Raw genomic sequence first — 27,558 nt, forward strand, 5'->3', positions numbered from 1 at the left:
TGGAGTTACCTGTCGGGATCCCATCAGTTTCTTGGCCGAACTTCTGAGAGAACTTGGTTGATCTCCTCGAACTCTTCAACCTCACAGAGGCGGGGCTCTTTCCTCTGGCTTACTAGTCACGGCGAGGCTCAAGACACCAGGCAAAGAATCAAGCGGAAAAGCAAGAGGAACAAGAACAGATAATCTTTTTACTGTATCTCAAAGCTCCATTACAGCAGAGTACCATATAGCTCTCTTACTAAGACACATAAATAACACTCAAGAGAAGAACATTACAAGGAAATTCACTCAAGCAACACTTAAAAGAATAACATTTCAACACTCTCAAAGAAGGAGAAACTAGACACTCTAAGCTCTCTTCTAACAACCGATAGCACATTGTTCATCCACGGGAAAATAAAGAAATCCAGACTAACCAAGAACCATGAGCAAACTCAACCGTGCAAAATTGGAATACACAAATTACTGGAATACACATAAATTACCAGACCATGCTCTGTCACCTCCCATATTGAAACCCAAGGTCTAGGTTTCTTATGAATTGCAGGATTCAAATTCTAATAGTAGTGTAACACTCTTTCCGGCCAAAACTTTCAATGTGCTGCAGTAAGCAGATTCATGCTTACAAACCTGTAGCTGTCTTCACCAAGACACCTGATAGAAAAGCGTGCTCTTTATCAGACAATCGAATGGAGAATCCTTTAAGCATACTTTTCCTTTGAAAAAAATTGAGTGACCCAGGTATTCACTGGATCAAAAAAGTATAGCAGACTATCGCCATGTCTCAATCAGGCAGTGATCAGATGTTGGGGCCAACTGCCTGCACAAGGTAGCCCCATTGGCCCATCATCAGGTCATGATCGGATGGACATCATTCTGATATAAATAGATGATCCAATTTATGGGGTGGATAATTCCATGTTAACTATACATTAAGGTCGTGTTTGGCATCCATGAAATTTTTTTTCATGGAATTTTAGTTTATCAAGTGGTGAGATAGAGCTCGAGAGGGTAGGAGTAACTAGTCACTAGAGAGGGCAAGCGTAAGGAGAGGGTGAGAAAAGGCTGAAAAACAAGGAAAAGAAAAACTCTAATCAAAATACACTTTATTTTTTCCCTGCATTTTACCCACTTCTTCCCATCTCCTCAGTCATGTGATCTCAAGTTTCATCTTCCACCCTCCATAAACCTCTCTCACCACTTGATAAACAAATATTCCGTAGAAAAAAATTTCATGGATGCCAAACATAGCCTAAGCTTCAAACAAAAATAGATATGAATATGGTAAACAATTGTTGAAACTACATATAACTATGTCATGTCATACCAGCTGGGTCCACATGCTTTCGTGCCCTTCTATGTTAAATCTAGTTCATCCACAGTTTCAATACTCTATCCTTTCCACCAGATGCTACCTTCTCACCATCTGGGCTCCAATCCACAGAGAAAACCTTTTCGGGAAGGAAAAGATAGACATTAAATTATCAAATTTATGATTGAGAGTGAACATCCCAAATCAATGAGATTCCAAAGGAGAATACCTCGTCAGCATGGCCCGGAAGGTCTTGTTTCAGCTTACGTGTCCGGATATCCCAAACCTGGATATCAACCCACCAGATCAAAAATAATGCAAATTGATAAACTGCCACAGTGTGCACATAGCCAGTAAAAAATGCAAAACATAAGATCGTAATAAATGATTCAGTATATTATAAGCTGTAAATCTTGCATGCTTTTTTTCTTTTTGAATCAAGTACAACCAGCCTTGTATAAATGTTGGGAAAGACAGAATTAGCCAAGATGTGTCATTGCAGAGAGATAGACACAACCAGAAGAAAGAACAAATTTGAAAGAGCTAAAATATTTGGAGGGCATTTGCAAAGAAACAAAGTACAGTTCTAAATTTCAGCCGAAATCCGAAATTTCGGCTGAGATATTTCAGTTTCGGCCAATGCCGAAACAAAATTCACATTGAATCGGGTTTTTATAGGATTTTGCCATAAAATTTTCACCGAAATTTCATTTTTCACCCTCATTTACAAAATTTTCTCCTAAATGTTAAAGATTTCAGAAGGAATTTAAAATTTTCCACCAAATTTAGAAATTTCTGTGGAAAATTTATGAAAACCAAAATAATATCTTTTTTTTTTTACATAATTTCAGCCGAAACTGACACCGAAACCAACATTTAAATCCTTACACCTACTAAGCCAAAGTTGGATAAAAGGGATGTGCTGGGCTTCCTAAACTGATTTTGAATAAAAACAAAAACGTAATGAGACTTAAGACATACCTTCAGTGTAGAATCCTTGCTTCCACTTAGGAGAAGCCTACTGTCAGCAGACCAGCTGCATGAACAAGAAAGCTGTTCAGCAAGTGATAAAAGATGTGCAGAGAAATGAAAAGATAACAGAAATCAGATCAGACCTTATCTGGTATACGGGCCCAACATGCCCCCGGAAAGATGCAATGAATGTCCCCGTGATACCATTCCACAACTTGACAGACTTGTCAAAAGAGGCACTTGCAATCCATTGACCATCAGGCGAGAAATAAACATGGTTTACAAGCTGCAAAAAGTCTTCCATTACTTTGTTTCGTGAAATAGATAAACTTGTTCACAGCATTAAGGGTGTTTCCGTATTCCAGGTCCAAGCTGTACAGATTGGGATTTAAACAGTTCACACAATTCAGGTTTATTACAAAAGTTCAAACATTAGACATCAAAATGTTGAACATCAGTTGACACTCACAGTTAAGGCAAAAAACTGAACCACCTGTTCATAAACATGACTTATTTGAAACCTACGAAAGCTTCCATGTTTACTTTTAGGCAATAGTGTTTCAGTTTCAGTTCACATATCATGCTATCATATGGTTTAGGCTGGCAGTGGCTATCCTGGTTGAAAGTCTGCTTGAAGGTTAAGGCATGATAGTACAAGCTAGATGTCGTTAGAACCAATGTTTAAAAACATACTAGCTAAATAAATGACTCAGTGTCGACGTAGTTTTGGTACTACAAAGTCATTCAAAAGCTTATGAAACTTCACAAGTCAATGAAAAAATTCATTGGGTTAATGATCTGACTCCCAGAGCGAACATAGTTTTCCCTTGGATGAATTCTTGACCAAATACAAGTTTTTGAACATTGGGTCAAGAAAAAATCACACGTTTTTCCATTATAAATTTATACTAGAAAATAATGATCACCAGGCTAATACTAAACCGACGACACATATACTAGACCCAACTTTTGCTAGTTAAGAGTTTATTTTGTATAAAGATCCATCATCCAGAAATCACATTCACCATCTCAGTATATGGGTGGGTTACTTGAGATCCACAGCATAGTTAAGACTTAAGAGTGAACCACTGATATGATTTGATTTTGTTTCGCACACGAAAGCAGGATCCATCTTGTGTGGGGAGGCTTCCAAATAGAGGCATGTTGGTAAGTATGACGATCAAAAGGTAACAATCAGCTTGGGGCTGGGTTCATGAACCTAAAGTGTCAACCTTTCTACTATGTCATGCATTCATGATTCAGTTTGCAATGACTGTGAATCAAACGGTTCAATTCTCTCTAACCTCCCCCACTCACTTTTTCCTAGCGACCCTTTAGGAAGCAAGAAAGCCAGCAAGAAGGTGAAAATCCAATGTTGAATTCTGCCCAGGACTTCTCCTCTTTTTTTTCTTTTTTTTAATGACGAAGGGTGAACTCAGGACTTCTCCTCTATTCAGCATTTAAAATGTTAGGAAATCCGACAGGTGAAAACGGATCTGATAAGGTGCAAAGAAGTAAAAGGAACAAACCATAAGAAGCGTACTCTGTGATTTTACATGGTTCGGCCTAGACACGGACTAGCACACGATCTTAGTTTAATATTTAATTAACATCCACAAAGTAACTTTTAGTACTTTTCTTGGAATAACTGTTCTTACATCTTACACATGGAAAAGAAGAAACTAGTTGGACTGAAACTAGTAGAATATAAAAACCAACAGACATAAAACGTTTACCTGTTGATGACCTGTCAAACGAGCTTTTGGGTGCTTACTAATAGCAGGTTCCCAAAGAAACATAGTGAAATCATCTGACCCTGAAACCAGTCGTTCTGGAGCATTACCTTTCATTTGATTGTACCTTTCGAGAGCTGCCTGTGATAACAAAGACAACATATTAATATGGAAGGCATTACAAGTAGAGGCTGTAGGGCACTCAAAGTTTAACAAAGGCAAGTTACTGGAGTTTTTAATAAAAAGAAGTACAGGTTGAGAAGGCAGTTAAAGATTAAAGTGAACTTTTAGTCGTCTGATTCAAACTTAAATGCCTTCCAAGACTGTATTATAAACAGGAACCCAGACTATAAATTCATGAGATTGGGGGTTCACATACAATGGCTAATAATTATCACATATGAGAGAATAGATTTCTAGTTTGGCAACAATCCACTAGGGTACAAAAGCATCAAATGCAGGTAGAACCAAATCTGAGCTCTCTCAACGAAATTGACAGCTCAAACAAGTTACAACCAGTGATTTGGTGCTAAATATGGTTGATCTGACACTTCAGTTGCTAATTGTTCAACCTAAATGATTTATAATCAGTGTTTGCAAGTTTAAATATTCAATCAAAAGCAGACGCTTTTAGTCAAAGGCAACATGGAACATGAGGATAGCAAGATATTTTGAATCTTCAATTTTTTTGTTAAAAAAAACCTATGAGATGGGATGCTTAACTACACTAATCCTATGTCTCTGAAAAGAAAAGAATTTAACTTATATTTTTGAATGGCAAAAGAAAAGGAAGAGAATCTAACTATACAACAAAAGCACACTTAGGATGTTACATGCAGTATAATGACAAAACATGAAAAAGCTTAATACAACTAAGACCATGTCTGCATACAACCATTTAAAAAAAAAAAAAAAAAACATGTCTGCATACAAAGATTTAATATATTGCATTAGTAACAGGAAAAGCCTTGGGGGGCACGTGGGCTTGAGGGAACTTTGTAAGAATGCTGCTACTTGCCCTTCTGACGTTATGTGCATAGCCTGAATACTTGTGCCAAAATTCTTTTCCCTGACAAAATAATAATCAGCTAGCCCAACCTCCTAAAACCCTAGGTTGATGCACATGAAAGAAACTCCGACAAGTAGATGTTTCAGAAATGGCTTACGGAATGATATTTCTTCTCTTTTATGGACCATTCCATCCATTCAGCCTCTCCGTTGCATCTTTTCATTGTTTTCTGTTTTTTGACGCTTCATGATATAGGTGTGCTTTTGTTGTATAGCGTAAGTATAATGACCAGTCTCTCACCACTTGATACACTAAGTAGAATGACCCAAGTAGAGTTCCTTTTGCACTACAATTTAGGTCAATAACCTTTTGTTGTGCATAGCTTGGATTCGGGTAGAGTTCATTTTGCCCTGCAGTTCAAATTCATGGCTTTAAATTTCAGCAGAAACATTTTGTTTTGGCAGAAATGTTTCGATTTCAGCTGCTACCAAAATGAAGTCTACCTGGATTCGGAAAAAATACAAGATTTCGCTCAAAAATTCGGGATTTCGTTAATGATTCAGTTGAAATATGTGAAACATGCAACTTTTTGATAAAAAAACAAAATTTGTGTCAACATTTCAATAGAAAACCAGACAAAAATCAACATCACTTGCAAAAAAGAGAACAACAACGACATTCCTTTAAAACGACAAAAAAGAAAAAGAAAAACAAGTGGTGAAAAATCTGCCCCAGCCATGATTTTGTACCGAAATGTTTTCGTGATTTAAAAAGATTTCGGCCAAAATTTCGTACCGAAATCGAAATGCTTCTGTTTTGCTGATGACAAAAACCAAAACCGAAATTTAAAACCTTTCTTCATGGTTTTAAATTTCATGTGATGCGAAACATTTCGTTTCGACCGAAATATTTCGATTTCAACTGCTACCAAAACAAAATCCACCTGGACTCGAAAAAATACTACATTTAGCTCAAAGGATTTCGCCCGAAATTTCAGTCAAAATGTGCGAAACGTGCAACTTTTCAGATAAAAAAGCAAGGTTTGTGTCGAAAGGTCGACATTTCGATAGAAACCCCAATAAAAATCAACTTCACTCGTAGAAAAGAGAAGAACAACAAGATGCCTTTAAGATATTTCTAAAACACGCAAAAAATGAAAAATAAAAACTATTGGTGAAGAATCATTCCTGGATTTTGGCAATGATTTTGTATCAAAATGTTTTCACGACTATACAAATTACAATATTTCGGTCGAAATTTCATATTGAACCCGAAATATTTTTGTTTTGCTGCTGATCGAAACCAAAACAAAAACCGAAATTTAAAACCTTTTCTGTCCTACTAACAGCTAGATACTTCACCAATTCCAAGAAAATATTTTTCTATCAAGATGTTAACTCAAAGTTCTTATAATGCTTTAAATGCCTACCAAATCTTCCTAGTAATCTACGTTGCACAACCCATACATTACACAACCCATAATAGACACATTTGGGTACTTGTATGGTCATGACACAACTAAGCAGTGCAGTTAAGGCATTATGTGCACTTGACCAAGGTTTTAAATTTCGGTTTCGATTTCAGTCAGCACGGAAACGAAAACATTTTGGTTTCAGTGGAAATTTTGGTGGAAATCTTGTAAAATCACATATACGTATGGAAACATATGCAAATGACGAAATTTTGGGAAATGCTAGAATAAGCACTAATAATACTTAGAAACCATCACATAAGCAAGAAAGTCATCCATAAAGGCTTAACTGCATCGAACACCTAGTGACATGCGAAAGTAATGAAATATCAGAAAGTACAATGACCAATACTACCCCCCCCACCCCCCAACACACACACACAAAGACCCCAACTCTATGTCAATACCACAGAACACCTAGTGACATGCGAAAGTAATGAAGTATAAGAAAGTACAATGACCAATAATCCCCCCCCCCCCGGACCCCCACTCTATGTCAATACCACATAGCGTTATGAGGTATTATTGGTCCCATGCCGATTTTACATCGCATGCATACTACAGTTACTCTGCTATGCAATTCAATGATGTTGCTTACCAAATATCATTCTTTACATTGATGAAAAGAAATGAAATGCAAATCATAACATCTTTCCACTTTTTTGTTGTTCCAACCATTTCGGTCAAATTTTGGGAATTTCAATCGAATTTTTGGAATTTCGGTCGAATTTTGAAATAATGACGTAGAAGGAATTCATGCCATGCACTTGAGGTGAAATAGCCCCTGGCTTGCCTAAAGCACAAAGTGTGGGCCTATCCCAAGCCAAGTTTCTTTTCAATTGTTTTTTGCTTCATATGATATGCATAAATATATGGAATTTTCAGTACTATCACCCTTAAAAGCTAAAATCATTTCAACTCAAGGAAATAGATAGCAATATGGTAGAAGTTGCTGCCCACGAACATCGCTCCCAACGAAACTCAATGTATCCATCCTGGTTCACTTCGATGTGACTTATGAAATAAAAATGTTCAATTTTTAAAAATGATATCAAGATCATTCAAGTTAAGCTTGCTTCGGCGAGAGTAGTACTAGGATGGGTGACCTCCTGGGAAGTCCTCGTTTTGCGCCGCTGCCACATTTCCGTTTCAAACAAAATATATCAAGATCGTTCAATTTAAAAGGAATTAATGGATAAATTGTAGGGCAAAAGGAACTCTGCCCAAAAAAGGAAGTTTGGTCTCTTGAGCCCTTGACATGGACTTTAAAAGCAATCTGCAGAAGTGCCTCTTCAAATTGTGTTAGGTAGACCATGACCAATGAAAATCAGGCAAGGATCGAAATCATCAAATATTTCACCCAGACCACAACCAGTGTAGAAAAAGATGGTTTCACCATACCTGGTTTCAGTGGTTTGTAGTTGCACCATTTCAGGTGGTCATACTGGAATATACCACATATCCTAGGGTTAAAGGTGGCAATCAACTGAGTAGGGCTTTGTTTCACCAAAAAGTGAATGGGCCAGAGCCAGAGAATCTCACCCACATAAGATAAATTTGAAGCCCAATCAGCATTAAGGGTGTAGTTGGATTCCGTAGAGTGATTGGACTAACTGGGAGAACAACAAGGACACTATCTCACAAGATACTAAAATTTGTTTTTCAAAGAAATTCAATGGCAAGTGCAAATAGGAGGCTGCATTGTTTTCCTAACTCAAACATACTACTTAAATCACATATCTCATGTCAATATTACAAAAATGTGATTCCTTCTTATATTTATGACTTGTTTTTAATGATGAAAATATATATTTATGACTTTACCACCAATTAATAATTTTAGCAATAAATAATTTTAATAAGCAATTAATTGTTTCAATTAACTATATTTGTAGCAAACTCCCCATACATCTCTCTTACACAAGGCTCTATATACAGACAGTATTTGAGGTGTAAAACCTCCAATATTCAAAACCCTTATCAAGCATCGAAGAACCCGAAAAACTAGCTACCTCTTTCATTTCCTCCGGAGAGGAATACTGTTTTCCTGTATGATCAAACGCCCCAGTGCGAAGAACATATTCAGTGCTCAATGCAAGAGAATTAACCCAATGACCATGTCCCTGAAAAAAAAAATCATGTGAGAGGTGTACAAGATGTAGAGACCGAAAAGATGAGACGAAGAAAAAAAAAGCATTCTAAAATCATCAAAATTCAAGGAGCGTATAGCCCAAAAACAATAACCATAACATAAAAATCAAACATGATGTATAATGCAGCTCCTCTTTATTGATATCTTTGTTTGCTATTTATAAAAATTTTAGTTTCACTTATTTCTAAAGAATTGCAATAAATTACTAATTCACTTTTTATGTTGAATTAAAAACACTCCTTTTTCTTTTTTTAATGAGAAATGGCCTTTCTTTTTGAACAATAATAAGAAATGGGCTTTCAAGTACCCAAATTTGGAGTCAAATAACAAAAAATGATTATGTGCAAATTCACAAAGAAGTGGCCTAGTGAAGGGATGAAGCATTTCAATATGTCAAGAAGATAAACTTCTACTGATAAAATTCTTAGTGCTCAACTAAATGGTCAGCAGAACAAAAATAAGTAAACACAACTATCAAATCATATATAATCTTAGCAGAAGCTGAAAGTATTGATACGCCTATGAAATAGAATCATTTTGGATGGATATTAGCAAGCATTGCATGGGACAGCAAAGCAGGAGCTGAACATGATAAATCCATGAATAGACAAAAGAAATATATTTACCTTGAGTTCACGTATCAGCTTCCCTTGTGAAGTTTCCCATACTTTGATTGTGCAATCCTGGGAGCTGCATGAGTTACATGGAAGGTGATGCAACATAAACCATAGATTCTTCAAACCAAAAATTGACATGGATGACGTTTGAAGAAAGGTGTTTTTTTCTGAATTTTAGTGAGTTAATTTGATTTTTTGGATTTTTTTTTCTTTTGAGTTTTAGAAAGTCCATGTTTTGGGAGAAATGTGGTTTTTGAAGCTTCTAGAGTTTCTATTTTGAATTGAGGAAGTTTAAGTTGCAATAGGAAGGCTAAATTTAGACTGGTTTATTATTACAAACAGTTTATGAAATGAAGTCATATTGTTAGAGATTTGAGCTGCTTTCTTCGGAAATCTCTAATTCTTTTAATAACAAAAATTGAAATTTATGCAAAGAGTTGTACTCTTTCTCTATTGTTTTCTCTTTGAGGTAGCACAACATTATGCTCTCCTTCTTGTCTTTTATTGAAGTATGTCCTTGACTTTATTTTGGGATTGGATTTAAGTTTGGAACTTGTTTGTTATTCTATTTCTATTGCATTATAATTGGTACCAGAGAAAGCTCGATCTTGGGAGTTGTATTTGGTAAGACGGCTGCGAGAAATCGTGTTTGTGAATTTTTTGTGAAGGCCAAGGGGATATCAACCACTGTTTTGAAACTGTCGATACTCAAACAAAGAGATGCTTTGACAAGAAAGATGCATTGAGCTATGTATGTGAGATTCAACTTTTGCGACAAGAATTGGTCAAGGCCACATATACGAAGCTGACAAATCCTTTGGAAAATCCCATAGATCAACTGAAAGGTGTCCAAGGTGAAAGTCAAGCCCCAATAAAACTAGATGGTGGAAATGGGTTCAATTTGTTAGAAATCAGTATGGAGGAGTTTGGGGAACCAGAACTCAACCTGCTGAGATGAAGGATAAAGTCTACAACGAAGATGAGTATGACTTCATCCAACATACTATTGAAGATTATGCAAAGAGATTGGGGGCTTTTTAGAATTGTTTTAGAGGTGTATAAAAGTTAGAACATCTGTAGAAAAGGTCAATGATGTTTCGTTATAGACAGTAAAGTGTTTTGGAGGTGAAAAGAGTATTATTTATAGGATGCAAAATATATTTTTTTTGGGGGGGATGGGGGGAGCTTTCGATTCTCAACTCAACTCAACTAAGCCCTTGTCCCAAACTAGTAGAGGTCGGCTAATGAATCCTTTAGAAAATTTTCATGAAGAAGGTGAAAGAATCTACCCTGCTCAAATTGACTAAGTCTAATCCTTACACTAGTTGGGCTCGTCTACATTTTTATTTTATTTTTTTTATTTTCTTTTTAAAAGCGGGGCTCGTCTACATTCTCTCCTATCCAAGGTTATGTTCTCTATTATGTTCCTAGCCATCAAGTCTTTCCTCACTGTTTCTACCCATGTTGTTTTCGGTCTACCCCTACCTCTTTTCCCTCCATCAACTTGGCATGAGTCACTTCTTCTCACTGGAGCATCCAAAGGCCTACGTTGGATATGCCCAAACCATCTTAAGTGGTGCTCTCTCATCTTCTCCTCAATTGGTGCCACCCCCACCTTTTTACGGATGTCTTTATTTTTAATTCTATCTAACCTTGTGTGGCCGCACATCCATCTAAGCATTCACATCTCCGCTACACTCATCTTACGCACATGCTGCTTCATGGTGACCCAACATTCTAAGCCATATAGCATGGCTGGCCTCACAGTTGTCTTATAAAACTTTCCCTTCAAATTGGTAGGTATTTTACGGTCGCACAACACTCCTGAAGCATGCTTCCACTTCAACCAACCTGTTCTTATTCTGTGGTTAACATCCTCTTCAATCTCTCCTTCCTTGCGTAGGATTGAACCAAGATAGCGAAAGATATCCCTCTTAGGGACCTCCTGTCCAATCATATTTACTACATCCTCGCCCCGCCTCCTTTCATTACTAAAGTTGCACTCCATATACTTTGTCTTAGTCCTACTCAATCTAAAACCTTTGGATTACAAAGTAGTTATCCAAAACTCTAACTTAGCATTAACTCCTGCTTTGATTTAGTCAATTAATATTATGTCATCTGCAAATAACATACACAACGCACCTCATCCTGGATACGCTCCGTAAGTTCATCCATTTTCTATTTTTTTTGAAAGGCAATCGAATATATTAAAAGGGAAGACCAAGGAGGTCAGCCAAAGAGAGGAACAAGGAGAAAAGAAAAAGCAACAGAAAAGCAAAAAAAATACAAGCACCCTCAAGGAGGGTGGAAATCAGAGAATTCCAGCTCCTCCCTCTCAACACCCTCCCTAGCGAAACAATCCGCTTCACCGTTTGCTGATCTGCGCACGTGCTGAAAAACAATGGATGATCCACCAACTATGTCATCAATCTCATCGAACAGAGACCAAAATCTCCATGGGGGCTTAGCAGATCCCCGAAGCCATCTAATTACATTTAAAGAATCTCCCTCCACAATGGATATATCCAGGACCCCCCTATCCAAATGCTTGATACCCTCATAAGCAGCTCTAGCCTCAGCTTCACTGGAATCGCATACACCAAGAGGGCCTGAAAAAGCCCAAAGAGATGTACCGAAAGAATTGCGGCACAGGCCACCAATACCTGCCGGACCCGGAATTTCGAGGCTAGACCCATCAAAGTTAACTTTCAGACTACCAGATGGAGGTGGGATCCACTTTTGCACCACCTTGTGACAAGATAACTTCTCCAAGCAGATGATACTCCAGCCTTCCCATAAATCATAGGCGGACACGAACTGAAAAGAGGGTAAACACCTGACCCTAGCAATAACAGAGGCAATAATATTAACAAAAACTCGATGAGCAAGCTTGTGAACACCTTCAAAAACTCAAGCATTCCTTTCCTTCCAGATCTCCCAAAACGTAGAAAACAAACACAAATGCCACAAAATTCTCCCTTTTTTCTTCCACGGCACTCCTTCCCAAGCTTCAAGTAAATCCAAAATTGATGAGGGAAATACCCAGCTCAAACCAAATCTAGCCAAAATCAGACTCCACATAGATCGAGCAAAACTGCAATGCATGAAAAGGTGACTAGCCGATTCCCCGTCCAAAAGGCATAAAGGGCAATGATCAATCAGCATCATCCCCCTTCTCCTAAGGAAATTTATGGTTTGAATCCTATCCCTACATACCGCCCATCCAAAAAAACAAACCCTAGGGGGCAAAGAGATTTCCAAACCTTGACCAAGGTAGAAGGATTAGGACAAATAAGAAGGTATGAATAAAAAGACTTAACAGAAAAGAATCTGAACTTGTCCCATAGCCAAATTCTCATATCAGCCCCAGATCTCTTTAAATAACACGACTCTATGGTTTGGAAGAGACGAGTAAGTGCCTCCAATTCTCTCTCGAAGAAATTTCTACGGAAGGTTGGCATCCACGCCACACTCCCATTCTCCCGCACAAAACAATCTTTGACCAGAACCTCCTTATTAAGAGCCACCCTCCATAATTCCAGAAACAGTAAACTCAAAGGCTCAAACGCGCATCAAGCGTCCAACCAAAATCTAACTCGATCCCCTGAGTAAATCTTGAATCTGGTACCCTTAACAAATTTTGGCCAAATTTTCAGAATATCCCGCCAAACAGTTAACCCTTTAGAAGAAAACAGATCCCCCGAATCCCACTTACCAACCTTAGAACCGTACTTGCTACTAATCACTTTAACCCATAACAGATCTTTCTCGATACCAAACCTTCAAAGCCATTTTCCAAGGAGAGCCTGGTTAAATTCTTTAATTTTCCGTAAGTTCATCCATAACTAGCATAAAAAGATAAGGGCTGGCTGATCCTTATTGCAGTCCTATTGTAATTGGAGTTCCGACACTGGCTACTGCTCCATCGTATATATCCTTAATCACATGAGCATATTTAGTTGGCACATTTTTCCTTTCAAGGACCCACCACATAACACTCATGGGAACCTTATCTTACGCTTTCTCCAAATCAATGAAAACCATATGAATGTCTTTTTTATTTTCTCTAAATCTCTCCATTAGCCACCTAATCAAGAAGATAGCTTCCATAGTTGATCGTCCGGGCCAATGAAAACCATATGAATGTCCTTTTTATTTTCTCTAAATCTCTCCATTAGCCGCCTAGTCAAGAAGATAGCTTCCATAGTTGATCGTCCGAGCATGAAGCCAAACTGATTCTCTGACACCTTAGTCTCTTTTCTTCGTCTATGCTCACTTGCGCTCTCCCAAAGCTTCATGTTGTGACTCATTAGCTTAATTCCCCGGTAATTAGTGCAACTCTGAATATCCCCTTTATTCTAATAAACAGGCACTAATGTACTCTTCCTCCAATCATCAGGCATAGGTGGAGAAGAGCCTTTCCCTCAGGAGAGAAGTCAAGGATATCCTCATTCAAAGTGACATCCATGGACACCAAACGCTTCCTAGACGGAGGATAATAACAGTTGTACCCTTTCAGGGAATTGGAATATTCAACAAACAAAGACACATTTCAAAGATTTCCCATAAAATCTCTATCTACACCGAGTATTGTTATGCACAAAACACACAACCAAATACGCGAGGGGTGATATCAAAGATTTCCATATTTGGCTTAAGAATAAGAACTTGAAAATGACTCAACCCATTCAAAACGATTTTTGGCATCCCATTTATCAAAAACACAGATGTCAAAATATTGTTAAATAATCTAGTTAATCAAACCAAACCCACATCACCCAAGCATCTCCAAGTCTCCATAGGAATACCGCCAAGCCCCATAGCCTTACCTAATTTCATATTTTTCATAGCTACTCTTACCTCTGATGAGGGGCTTTTGATAAATTACAAAAAAAATAAAATTTATGCAAAGGGTTGTACGCTTTTCTTCTCTATTGTTTATGCAAAGATTGTGCTCACCTTGTCTTTTATTGAGGTATGTGCTTGTCTTTTATTGAAGTATGTGCTTCATTTTATTTTGGGTTTGGATATAAGTTTGAATGCTATTATTTTATTTCTGTTGTACCAAATGGAGTTCTTAAACAGAAATTTTGTTAAGGATCCTAAATCTTGATTGAAAAATATGGGCAAATTGTAAGGCCTTTGCCATAAATGAGTGTTGATGAGTCCATCTTGCATGTGATGTGACTGCATGGAGAAACAGTATTCACGATGTATTTAAGTAATCAATTTAAGAGAAAGCTAATTGAACTTACGATCCCATTACCTGATCTAGAATCTTATTAAACACAATACCTAATGATGTTCATTTACAAATAGGATAGCTTGAGACAACCACCTTCAAATACTCAAGTAAAGGAATGGAACAAGAAATGATATTCATGCACCCCTTGTTTTGATACTGGCATTTTTATTTTATTCTTGAATGGCAATACTGGCATTGATCCCCTCACAATTTTCCCACATTAACTTACAATTCCCAAAAGCTGCCAAGTCCCAACAGCCAATGGGACGTTTAAAATAAAAGGACAAAAACAAGGGGGCACAGGTATCAGCCGGAATAAGGATATAGTATGAATTAAATTCATATGTTTAAGAAAAGAAGAGATTTTTGGATCATTGATTTGAACAGCCCAAGATTCCGTAGAGAGTCACTTTACTATGTAAAGGGTCAGGTGGAGGATTTGTTGCAAACGGAACAGCAGAGGTTCAGTACGCCATTCAAAACAGGAAAACTACAGGATGATAAAGACTCAAGAAGGTCAAGGATCGTCTTGCCCATTAAAGTGGGTAAGAATCGCACTATGGTTAGCTATAAAGAACCAAGCATATAAAATTCAAATTATCCACCTCATTTTTCTTATCATCCTGCATACCTTGTGTATATCACCCCATCTCCACCCCACTTCACACAGGTTATTGCGAGTGTATGACCGCTAAGGCAAATAACAGATTTCCTCAATGAAATGTCCCAAATGCGCGCGTCTCCATCCTTACTAGAACTTACAAATCGGCGACACGGAGCTTTTAGGTGTACAGGCTCCCAAGAGATACCAGTGATCCACTTTTTGTGGCCCTGAAATACAGTATAAAAAACAACGCATCTATGAGATTTTTAATAGAGCTTCGGCTCAACAGAATAAAAGGAAACAGCATACAAATTAAGATCAACTTCCAGCAAATCATGATATATCAAATAATTTCACTATGGGACAGGATACAAACAACTGCCTTTACTTATTGCCTGTGCTTTTAACAACTTGTATCCAAAATCTACTCAAATCTTCTCATCAAGAGTCCCAGAACTCCTCACTCATTAATGCCCTAATGCAGACTTTAATCATTCTTTCCCACCTACTAAAAAGTCTACTTATTTTTCTAAAATAATGTACTGTAGTCCTCTTTCTAAATCAACCATAGGATCACAAGCAATAAAACCGCAATAGAATAAAGCATCTAGGTCGGAACAATCCACTGGACCACACTGTCTACAAAATTGTAACTACCATTACCAATTTACCACGGATCAAGCCAGTCCAAAGCACCATACTAGACATGCAAATGACCAATAGATGAATATCTATCAACATTCTCTTCCAGAACTAAGGAAAGAGGCAAAACAAGAAAAGCAAATTTACAATGGAGTAACTAAAACGAGTAATGGAACCGTGGACTTTACAATAAGTGGATTGCCTGATGGCTTCCCAGTCACTGGATCCCAGCTTTGAAGCTCTCCAGCCTTGCTACCACTTACGAGATGTTTACCATCTGGGGACCATGCAATACAAAGGACCCAATTCTTATGCCCTGAAAGTGTTAAATAAGACAAGGTTAGTATCTTTTAAACAAATAACAATTGAATCACAGAAGCAAAATAACCTATTTAACGTCCTAGTGTTTAGACAGTTTATGCAAATACTTCCCCAACTCATATTCCCCCAACTCATATGGAAAAAAAATATTTCCCTAAGTTTCTTCTACAACAATAATCCCAAACTATTAACAACAATGAAAACTTGACACCAAAAAATGCATTATGAGTATCCTTTTTTTTTTTAATGAATGAATGCACTGAGTTTGCTTTCTTCTTTTCTTTTCCTTTTTTCCTTTTTTGGCCTTTGTGAATGGAGGCTCTTTTTTTTTTTAATGGAGAATAGAGACTAACTATTACTTCTGCAACTCATATGGAACAGAAATATTTCCCTAAGTTTCTTCTACAACAATAGTCCCAAACTATTAACAACAACGAAAACTTCACACCAAAAAATACATTATTAGTTTCTTTTTTTTCTTTTCTTTTCCTTTTTCTTTTTTTGTCTATGTGAATGGAGGCTAACAATAGTTTCGAAGCAACCAGAGGAATGTAAAAAGGAAAATAAAAGTAATCTTCCGATGAAGACATTACAGATAACCTGGGGCTGAGTTTAACCAGGGTCATGAGTCATGACAGATACAGAGACATATACATGTTGTTTGTGACACAAATTTTCACACTAGAAAAGAGGGAAGTATTTTCTTTTGATTATGTTTGCAGGGTATTGTAGTGGAGATTCTAATTGAAACCCTGGACTCATATATATTCTCTAAGATGGTGAAAAGAAAAAGAAAAAATCGATGAAAGGCGTAGTTCGCCTATAACCATTTTTCCGTGGCTGCTTACTGTAGCCTTAGGCTATTTCCCTTGTATTAATCTAAAACTAAACTCTGTTATGAACTGTCTCCATAAGTCAGAATCGCATTGTTGACATAATATAATGGGAACAACTATTAGGGCTCCATTGTTCCAACTGACACCCGATTTTCCTATTTTTATGCTTTTGATAGTGACTTTTTCCATTGTTTATGCTTTTGATAACAATTTTTTAAGATGGAGACAGGAAAAAAAAAAGTGTTAGCAGAAACAACATGGAGTGTAGCAGTACACTAATGTAATAGTCATAAAACTACACAATTTCACTGCCACATTTTAGCAGTATCTATTTTTAAAAAGGGCGATGACAAATTCGCACCCCCTTAAAGGAGGGTATGTGGCAGACTTAACGCTTTTCAACATCAATTCAAGTTAAAGGGGTGTGAACTATCCTACAGGGGGTGCGAAATTATCATTGCGCTTTAAAAATCCATTCAGTCTTCCTTCTGAATGTACAACCTATGCTATGTATATACTATAGTTGTGTGAGCCAAACTCTGTGTTTGTTACCTTTTGCATCCTTTCTAGTGCATTTATAAAGACATAAATGAAGGAAAAATGAATAGCAGCTACTGTTTTGATACTTCAATGGAATAGCTAGGTTGTAAGGCTGAACCATGATGTCTTCAAGGGATCTCAGATATCTCATATGCTGAACTTTTTGTTGAGATGTAGTGGTAATTTAGTCTTCTTGAGTTTGTTTTGTATTTATGTCACTTAAGCGACTTACATAGGATATAGGATGTCCCAGCAGGGTTATCATAAGTGATGAAAAAAAGGCATTTCTGGTTTGGGTTTTCCAAACTCACAAACACTATTCCCTCCTCTTCTTCTTTCTTACTCTACTTTCTTCATCGTTCTCCTGCAAAAATTAAAGTGCTTCATATGGGAGAGGACATATTGGGAAGAGAGGAGGAGGTGGGGGGGTGTAAGGCTGTTCTGATACCAACAGTCAAACTTTCTAGGAGTCGACGCGGTTAGTTGCTGTCCCGCAATCGGCCCGGAAAGTTGCTGTCCGGCAATCGGCCCGGAAAATCTGGTCCGGAGTCAGAAAATCCCGACTGAGCTTCTCACAAGTATTGGTCTAAAAGTAAGCCCTAGCTTCTCCTCGTCAGGCAAAAGAACATTGCCTCAGGCTTGAAAAGTTGAATGGAGCCTCCTGATCCAGGCAAAACCCCCTCCCCCAGGCGATTTGAAGGCGAAGAATGGCCGATTCAAAATACCCCATCTGAGAACTTTCATAACTTCGTGGGAGATCTTCGCGAAAACTATCTGAAGACAAAAGCCCTTCAGAAGGATGGTTCTCCAACCCCTAAAATCTGCAAGGAAGACAGGATCCTCTCTTCCCCTGCTCCCAGATTTTCTGAAAAAATCAGATATCCCCCAAAAGATACCTTCATCGCATAGGTTCCCTTGGCACTCCTCGACGCCCTTTTCCACAATATCCGGTGGATCCCCCCTTCTCCATAGCCTTAATCTCGAAAACAGTCTCTTGAAACCCATGTCTGAAACCCATGTTCAAAAAGGAACTCGAAATCACAAAATCTTTTCAAAACCTGCCAAACCAGCTTGTGCCGTTTCACCAGCCAAGAAACCCTCTCCCATCAGGAGCAAAACCTATGCTCAGATTGATACTCTCACCGCGGAGGAATTTTCCCCCCCTCCAGCTCCCCTTGTTAACCATTTTTTTCCTCTTTCACCTCCTGGGTCAGATCCTTTGCCTGAAAACTCACCCCAAATCATCCCCACCCCCTCAATCCAGCTAGAAAATTTCCCACCCCTTGTCACTGGAATCCAAATTTCTAATACCCCCCCTCAGTCTGCCATTAACATCCCCGCCCCTCCGCTCCTCCCCACCCCGCCCTCTGAACCTAACGGAAACCCCTGGAAAAATCTTTTCATCAAAGCAAAGCCTTCAACATCAACCAAACTGAGAAGAGCCTTTCCTAAAGAGCCTGGACACACCAAGTCCTCCATCGCTTTCTCCATGGAAGAAGTCAGCAATGGCAATAACAAATGGGACTACTGCCTCGTCGGATTCTTCCTGGGAAGAAGGCCATTCATACAGAATCTCCAAGAAAACCTGCAAAGGAAATGGAACCTTAAGGGTAACATACAGATCTCCACCCTAAGAAATGGCTTCTTTCTCTTCCGGTTTAGCTGCGGGGAAGATTGCGATCAAATTCTCGAAATGGGAGGACACACTTATGACAGTAGACCCCTCATCCTCCGTCGATGGTGTCCAGGACTACCTCTCGAACAACCTGAACTATCTACCATTCCTATTTGGGTAAAACTGCCTGGCCTCCCCTTACAGTACTGGAACAATGAAGGTATTAGTAAAATTGGCAGCGTGATAGGAAATCCCCTCTACATGGATTCCAAAACAGCGGATAAAACCAGGTTAAATTTTGCAAGGATTTGCGTAGAAATCGAAGCTGGGGACCCTCTACTAGATTCTATAGAAATTCATTCTCCCTTTGGAGTCGCAACCCAGTTATTTGAATACGAATGGAAACCTCAGTCTTGCAATCTCTGCAAGATTTTCAACCACTCAACTGATAAATGCCATGTTTCAGCAAAGTCCAATCCCAAACCTGCCCAGGAATGGAGACCCATTTCTCGAAAAGAGCCTCCTAAAGCTCCCTCTGCCCCTTCCTCTGATCCTGATCTTAACCAGGATTCTTCTACCCCTGCCTCTTCCCCTAAACCCCAATCCCCACCAAGAAATGAGTCTAATATCTCCATTGTAACAACCCAGAACCCATTCGACATCCTCAATTCAGTTGACACTGAAGAAAAAAATTCTAAATTCATTTCAGAGGATGAAGATGTTAGTGCCACCTCTGGCCCCTGTGCAATCCTCGGGAACAACAGGTCCTTGGGTCTAGATGGTCCCAGCTCCTCTGACCTTCTTTCTTTCCCTGGCCCCTTAACTGAACCAATCGAAAATACCCTCCCTCCTTCTGAATCTGAGCTGAAGGACGCCCTCCCCGAATAATCTGATCTCCCTTCCTCCCCCCATGCTGATCACACAAGATCAGCCCAAAACTCCCCCCTGCAAAATCCTCATGATTAAGCTTGGGACCTAGAACATAAGAGGGCTTGGTACCAAAAATAAGAGAAAAGACATAAGAGATATTATCCGTAAAGAAAATCTCCCATTTCTCAGCATCCTTGAAACTCATGCTCCTATCCACAAAATCCATGAATACATGACAGAAATGTGCAGTGGTTGGAATATTTCAACTAATTATAACAGCTCTGATAGAGGCAAAATTTGGATCATTTGGAACCCAAATTTGGTGCAGGTAAGAATCCTCCAGGAAGCAAATCAGTTTATGCACTGTGAGGTCAGATTTCTTCAAACCAATATCACCCTCGTTGTTACCTCTGTCTATGCTCTAAACAGAGGAACCGAAAGGAGAGTTCTGTGGAATCATCTATCTCTCATTGCTAGAAGTGTCTCCCTCCCATGGATCATTATGGGAGACTTCAATATCATAAGATTCGCCTCTGAATTCTTGGGGGGAACTGGTCCCTCGGCTCGTGATATGGAAGACTTCAACTCCTGGATTGATGAATGCTCCGTCTCTGATCTTCGATCCTTTGGGCAAACTCTTTCTTGGAATAACAAATCGAATGAGAATAATTGGAAGTTTAGAAGGCTAGATAGAGTCCTTGTTAACGAAGAATGGCTTTACCAATACCCCTCCTCCTTCGCATCTTACCTTCACCCTGGGCTATCTGATCACACCCCTATTACTATCCAGTTAAACCAATCCCCTCAAATCCCTAAACCTCCTTTCAAATTCTTCTCCGTGTGGCTTGAAGACCTCTCTGTGTTTGAAGTCGTGGAGAGAGCATGGAACATAGAGATCGATGGATTGCCTCTATTCATTGTAGTAAAAAAGCTCAAAGAAGTGAAAGAAAGTCTAAAAATCTGAAATCGTGAGTTTTTTGGCAGAATAGACATTGAAGCTCCTCGGTTGAGACTACTCCTTGAATCCATTCAAGAAAAGATTGCATCTTCCCTTACGGATCCGACGTTGAGAGATGAAGAAGTCCGGATCAAAGATGAATACATTAGGACTACTCGAAAGGAGGAGGCTTTCTACAGGCAGAAATCTCGATCCCAGTGGCTGAACCTTGGGGACTCGAACACTGCTTTCTTCCATGCGGCCTTGAAAGCCCGAAAAAACCAAAACTGCATACAAGGCACTGTTACTTCTAAAGGGTCCATTTCAACTAATCCCGACAAGATAGCAGCAACTATGGTTGAGTTCTTCTCTTCTCAATAAGGAGGAATCATCCCAGCCAGTCCATCCCAACAGCATCCCCGAACCGACCAGATCCCTTTCGGAAGCTGACTCTCAGTGGCTTACCAGGAAATTTTCTGCTGACGAAATCTGGGATGTCATCAAAAGCTCTGATGGGAACAAGTCTCCCGGCCCTGATGGATTTAATGGGTGCTTCTTCCAAGCTTTCTGGTACTTAATTGGGCCTGACATTGTTAAAGCAATCCAATTCTTCTTCCAAAGAGGTAAAATCTTACCTCAACTAAATGCCACCTTTCTAGCTCTCTTGCCCAAAACCCCTGATGCGAGCTCCCCGGAGAAATACAGGCCCATATCTCTCTGCAATTTCTTGTACAAAGTCATCACTAAACTCCTGGCAAATAGACTTAAACCCATTATGGATAGCCTCATTAGCCCTTTCCAGTCAGCATTCATTAAAGGTAGGAGTATCCATGATAACATTCTCCTAGCTCATGACTTATGTCATATTTTCCACAGAAAAAAACCCGAAAAAAGCAATGTGTATTAAATTAGACCTCAAAAAAGCTTTTGACAGTGTCAACAGATCCACCCTGATTTCCTTCATGCAGAAAACGGACTTCCCAGAAATTTGGTGCCGGTGGGTACATGAATGCATATCTACTCCCTCTTTTTCTGTCCTAGTCAATGGGTCTCCCCGTGGATTCTTTCGGTCTTCAAATGGCCTCAGGCAGGGTGATCCCTTATCCCCCCTGCTCTTCAGTTTTGTAATGGAAATGTTATCCTGTCTTCTATCCTCCTTCCAAGCCCAATGCCTAATTTCCTCCCCCTTCTCTAAAGGAGATTTAACCATTTGCCACACCCTATTTGCTAATGATGTTATGATCTATGCTGAGCCTAACATCACTTCAGCTGCAGGGATCCTAAAATGCTTAGAGTCATTCAAGATTTGCTCGGGCCTTGAATTTAATCCTGGCAAAAGTGAGGTCTTCTTTGCAGGCATCCAAAACAGCAGCAAGAGAGCTATTTGCAACATTCTTAAGATCGAAGAAGGAAAGCTCCCAATAAAATACTTGGGTCTTCCCCTAATCACTTCAAGGCTCACCTCTAGAGATTGCCAACCTATCATGGACAAGATCAAACAAAGGATCTCGTCGTGGTCAAACCGTCACCTTTCTAGAGCTGGCAGAGTGGAGTTGGTTAAATCCGTTCTCAGCACTTATCAAATTTATTGGTCTGCAGCGTTTCATATCCCCAAAGCAACTCTCAATAATATTGAGAAAATCCTTCGAAACTTTATCTGGGCAGGCTCAAATCTTGAGAAATCTCATCACACAGTATCTTGGAACACAATCTGTAGCCCCAAATCTGAAGGAGGCCTTGGGATCAGAAAGGTATCATATTTGAATCTGGCCGCCCAGATCAAACAACTTTGGCTCATCCTTACCAAGAGAAACTCTCCCTGTGTTACATGGTTTGATCGGAAATACATCAGAGGAAGAAGTTTATGGACTCTCCCCATACCTACATCCCCATCCTGAGCAGCTAGAAGCATTATAAAATCTCGTGACATGGCCAGCAAGCATGTCTGCTTCATTGTCGGAACTCAGACCCCTCTGCAATTTTGGACAGATCCTTGGCATCCAAATGGTCCCCTCTCTGCCCAGTCTTGCATTACGACATCATTCATTCCCCAGAAAGCTTCTATTGCTGAGGCTAAATTTCAGGGTGGGTGGGATTTGATTCAAGTGCTTCCTCATCTTCAAGAGCTTAAGCAGATCATCAATTCAGGTCTTTTCACTAAAGCTGCTAATTCTAACCCGATTTGGAAGCCGGAATCTGATGGCAAATTCAGGCTACGTAGTGCTTGGAACGCCGTTAGATCTCCTAATCCTAAACCTCCTTGGGTATCATCAGTTTGGTTCGCCGGTCACACTCCGAAGTTCAGTATCACAGCTTGGCAAGCTCTTCAGGACAAATGAGTACCAGAGATAACCTTCATTTTCCTCGGCCCCAACCATGATCGCTCATGCCTTCTCTGCAATTCTGCCTCCGAAAGTGTCAACCACATTTTCTTCAACTGCTCTTACTCGGCATGGATATGGCGAGTGATTCTCCGCCGCATCTCAAATAGAAGAAAGCAAAAAAAATCCCTATCCGATGAGGAAAACTGGATTAGGAGCAAATTCAAGAAAAAAGGGCAGACCTACACCCTTGTTCGAACTCTTCTCACTGCTTCAATCTACTTGCTCTGGCAGGAAAGAAACTCGAGACTATTTCAAAAAAAAAAAAAAAACCATAAAAGGTTACTTTTAAGTAGAATTATCAGTGCAACGAGGTCTCGTATTTTGGCCATCAAGCTGGAAGATGAAGACTCTGAAGAAAACCAAAGAATTTCCAACTCCTTTAATCTTCCCCTGTTCAGCAAAGCCACCGAACCAAAATTCTGTCATTGGGAACCTCCTGCTGCCTATGAGATCAAGTTGAATCCGGACGCCTCCCTAGCTAGTGATACCGCCTCGATTAGAGGCCTTCTCCGAGACCACAAGGGTACAATCCTTTCTCTCTTCTCTGTTAACTGCAATCCTCACCCAATCCAAGAATTAGAAATTGAAGCCATCCATCATGGAATCAAATTAGCCGTGAAGCACCAAGTTAAGAGGCTGTGGATAGAATCTGATTCGCTCATCGCTGTTATGGCCATAAACCTGCTTTGGCCGTGCCCATGGCGGAAAATCCCAACGCTCGAATCAATTAGATCCATGCTCATCTCTTTTGAGAGCTGGAAGCTGACCCACATTTGGCGTGAAGGCAATAGAGCAGCCGACTTCTTATCCAAACCCAACTGTATCTGTAAAGGAGACTCAATTTCTCTTGAATTGGTTCCAAAGGAACTTGCAAAAATTATTTCTGATGATGTATCGGGAATGATCTATCCTAGATTGTAAATTTTCTTTTTTCTTTTTAATATAGCTGGTGGGGGTCTGCCTAACCCCAAATTACCGATCAAAAAAAAAAACAGTCAAACTTTCTTGAAAACTCATAATACATGTGAAGGTAGTTCAGTGTTTAACAAACAGCATACACCTAAATTTGTGAAATGATGCCAACAATTGTAACTTGTAAGGCAGCAACAGAAATTTACATATAATACCATGGAGAATAATTTAGATGACCTATCAGAAAAAAAATGAAATAAGAATCAAATATTTGAAAGTACTGAGCAGAAAGCATTTCATACAATCCTAATAATCAACCTGTGCATGTGTGCAATGGGGTCTGGGTATTAAGATCCCATAAGCGAACAGTGGTGTCGCCAGAACCACTAGCCAAATGCCGCCCATCAGGACTGAAGGCAACAGAAAGTACAGCTTCTGTATGGCCTGTAGGGATAGAAGAAAGGAAAAATTCAATGTCAAATACAATAGTAAACAGTAGTAGTATTCCATCATGTAAATGCATTTATTAGGCTTGCAAGGGGAATCAAACACCAAAAGCATCTTCCTATTGGCTAATACTGTCTTTTCTCTGAAAGGTAACAGGTAATTTTATTCCAATGAAAATAAATACATAAGCATCTTCCTATTGGCTAATAACAATTGAAGTTATTGAAAAAAAAGCTGTCTAGTCCAATGTCAAAACGAAGAGAATCATAATTTTCAGTCATATGATATGGCTTTTATATAAAACACCCAAAGAGACTAATACGACGATGCTCTTAAACAAATAAACAATAATAAGAACAACTAAAATGCCCTTAAGAAGTAGAAATATGCATGTGGTTATATTCGGAGTATGAGCACTTTGTAGCTATATTTGTTTTGCAGCAGTGATCCCAAAATAGGTAATAAACAGCTTGATTTCTATAAAATAATTTCCCGATGTAATCTGACATATAATTTCCCTCAAAAAGAGAAGGTTAAGAACTCTAGAGATCCCTATGTGATACAACATATATTCAATGCATTGCATTACAATACAATTTCCTAAATTATGCAGCCCATTCATTTCATTAGTGGGCATGCTTGAAGCGATTTGAGCAATAAAAAACAGTAGTACGAGCGCACATACCAGCTATAGTTGCAGAACACCGATTGACCGGACGGATTCGGAAAATCGCTTGAGGTTGGTAGATAATGCGCAGTACCTTCTCTACGGAAACTGCAATATCACCCCAACAAAACCCAAAGAAACAATTTCCGTTTACAAAATTCATTGTCATGTATAAAATCCTCATTGCCAATTAACAAAAGCTGCTATTATAGAAAAAAATTTATCATGATAAATTTCTATAGATTAAAGTTGTATTGAAAAACAGAGTGTTTGTTTGTAGTAAATAACCTTTGTTCTTCTGTAAATAGGATCCAAGCTGCATAAGAAGCTCCTGATCTGATATGTAAAAGGCGTAAGGTAGTTTCTCTTCCTGAAAAAAAGAAAGAAATGAAGGATAAGTGTTGCTTACAATCTAGGATAGAATGAAAGCTCTTTTTCTATCCCAGATAAAGAATAGTGTCTTTTTCCAATTCAAGAATGATAAAATCCAATTACAGGTGAAAATGTTATCATTCCAAAAAAAAAAAAAAAACAGGTGAAAATGTTATTTTGCCAGAGATGACCTCACGAAATGACGATGGAACAATAAAAAAAAATAACTTAAGAAAAATTTCTTTCTCTTCTTTTTTTCTTTTTTTTTAAATCATTTTCTATCTTACCAGTAATGAAATATTGCAGTTCACATACATATGCAGTGTACCTAAACATAGTAACAACTTCTAAGTCAGAACAAATTAAACCAATTTAAGATAAACAACCATTGTTATGCCAAGACCAAGTCTGTAGAGCAATAAATTACAGAAAAAACAATGATAATGATTACAGAGATAGAGGAAATGATCCAGTGTAATCACATGCAGTGATTCTCATTAAGAAATTATTAAAAACCTGTTATCTTTGTTTAAGTTTAAATGATTAAATAACAACAACTCAAACAGCTTAAGCTTTTGGAGTAATTGGTTGTTTCACATGGTATCAGAGCTATTGTGGTAAAGACTATGTTCTTTCACCCTGAGGTCGGGGGTTCGATCCTAACTTACCTATCAACTCAACTCGACTCAACTAAGCCTTTGTCCCAAACTAGTTGAGGTCAGCCCAACTTACCTATCATAAAAAAAACACCAACTCGTAACAGCTAAGGCTCATGAGAAGACCGCTGCCCTAGTAGCAGGTGAAACCAGACATGCCAACAAACAACCACCCAATCATACCTCAGATTTTTGCTTACAGTGATAATTTCATGTACGGAACTACAGATCATCATAACAACAACAACAACAACAACAACAATAATAATAATAATAGAAATGATATCCCCCCCCCCCGGCGCCTAAACAGGATAAATTCACCCCGGGGGGGGGGGGGGGGGGTGCCCTAAGTTAAGGTGCATTGAAAACTTAATTTTGAAATCATTTTACAAATGTTATGAAACTTTTGCACATGTTTTAATTAGAAGAAAAAAAATCTCAAAACATGTGTAAAATTAAGTTCCCAATGCACCTTAACTAGTGCCCAGAACCACTAATAATAGTAGTGGTGGCAATAAATTAATCAAATGAGAGAAAATAGAGATCATTTGCTCCAACTCAAATTGAAGATAAGTATCCATTCCAATTCTAAAACATCCTGAACGCCAAAATCATTGAAACAAATAAAGGAAAGAGCTTACGTTGTTGAGGAGCTTGTTGACGACTTCGTGGAGCTGCGGTGGGCCAGCATTCTGAGGCAAATACATCGGAGCTCCGAGAGGCTCCCCTTCTGGATCCGTTAAGAGGCACATCACGTTATTTATTCCTGTCTGTTCTTCGACCTCCATTTTCGTTCCAAATTCAGCAGAAAACAGGTATGAAGACGAATACTGAAACTCGAATGAGACGAACAGGAACAGATAAGGCGATTAATGTGTGGAAGAGAGTAGGTATTTCAGGATATTTGGCCGCTGCAATTTACGGTGATGGTCTTCTCTCTTTTGGGGTTTTAGGGTTTTAGGGCTTTAGAACGCGGGGTTTAGGTTTTAGAACGTAACCAACACCACTTACCAGAATCCATCCAGTGGGCCCGCCTACAGAAAAAGGGATGAGAGGTGATAAATCCGCCGCCCCTTCTTTCTAGATGTTCGCCCATTTTTACCGGGTGTGCTTCGCAACCGGTCAGGAGTGCAACTCGGGTTGGGTTGGATCAACCCTAACCCAATTTGAGATAGCATTCCCTCAATCCTAACCCTACCCGGCCTTGGGTTGAAGATGGTCAACCCTAACCCAGCCCACCT

At 38.9% G+C, this 27,558-nt stretch overlaps 1 protein-coding gene across 2 annotated transcripts; it reads right to left on the reverse strand.

Moving 5' to 3' along the window:
* Window positions 1–168: 168 nt before the first annotated feature.
* Window positions 169–27,344, reverse strand: LOC143890197 (WD-40 repeat family protein / notchless protein). 2 transcript variants are annotated; one of them, XM_077394777.1, is made up of 14 exons: window positions 26,959–27,344; window positions 25,578–25,659; window positions 25,308–25,397; window positions 24,494–24,619; window positions 15,949–16,076; window positions 15,146–15,345; window positions 9,276–9,339; window positions 8,510–8,620; window positions 4,021–4,158; window positions 2,428–2,570; window positions 2,294–2,348; window positions 1,542–1,598; window positions 1,328–1,451; window positions 169–820 (listed from the first exon to the last, which is right to left on the reverse strand). In XM_077394777.1, the coding sequence occupies exons 1-13, from the start codon at window positions 27,103–27,105 to the stop codon at window positions 1,368–1,370; spliced, it is 1,425 nt and encodes a 474-aa protein (XP_077250892.1). In that variant the 5' UTR covers window positions 27,106–27,344; the 3' UTR covers window positions 169–820; window positions 1,328–1,367. The 2 variants fall into 2 exon arrangements, with proteins under 2 accessions (XP_077250892.1, XP_077250893.1); XM_077394778.1 differs by having other exon boundaries at window positions 169–876.
* Between the last annotated feature and the right edge of the window lie 214 nt (window positions 27,345–27,558).

Source organism: Tasmannia lanceolata, unplaced genomic scaffold (genome assembly GCF_043159265.1).
Source record: "Tasmannia lanceolata isolate RefF3 unplaced genomic scaffold, GAP_Taslan_0.1 ptg000013l, whole genome shotgun sequence".
NCBI classification, from domain to species: domain Eukaryota; kingdom Viridiplantae; phylum Streptophyta; class Magnoliopsida; order Canellales; family Winteraceae; genus Tasmannia; species Tasmannia lanceolata.

Coding starts and splice junctions, on each gene's coding strand:
- LOC143890197 (XM_077394777.1), bottom strand. CDS start 27,105: ATGGAGGTCGAAGAACAGACAGGAATAAATAACGTGATGTGCCTCTTA. Junction 24,620..25,307: donor GTGTTCTGCAACTATAGCTG/GTATGTGCGCTC, acceptor CTATCCCTACAG/GCCATACAGAAGCTGTACTT. Junction 2,349..2,427: donor GGGCCCGTATACCAGATAAG/GTCTGATCTGAT, acceptor TTGTTCATGCAG/CTGGTCTGCTGACAGTAGGC.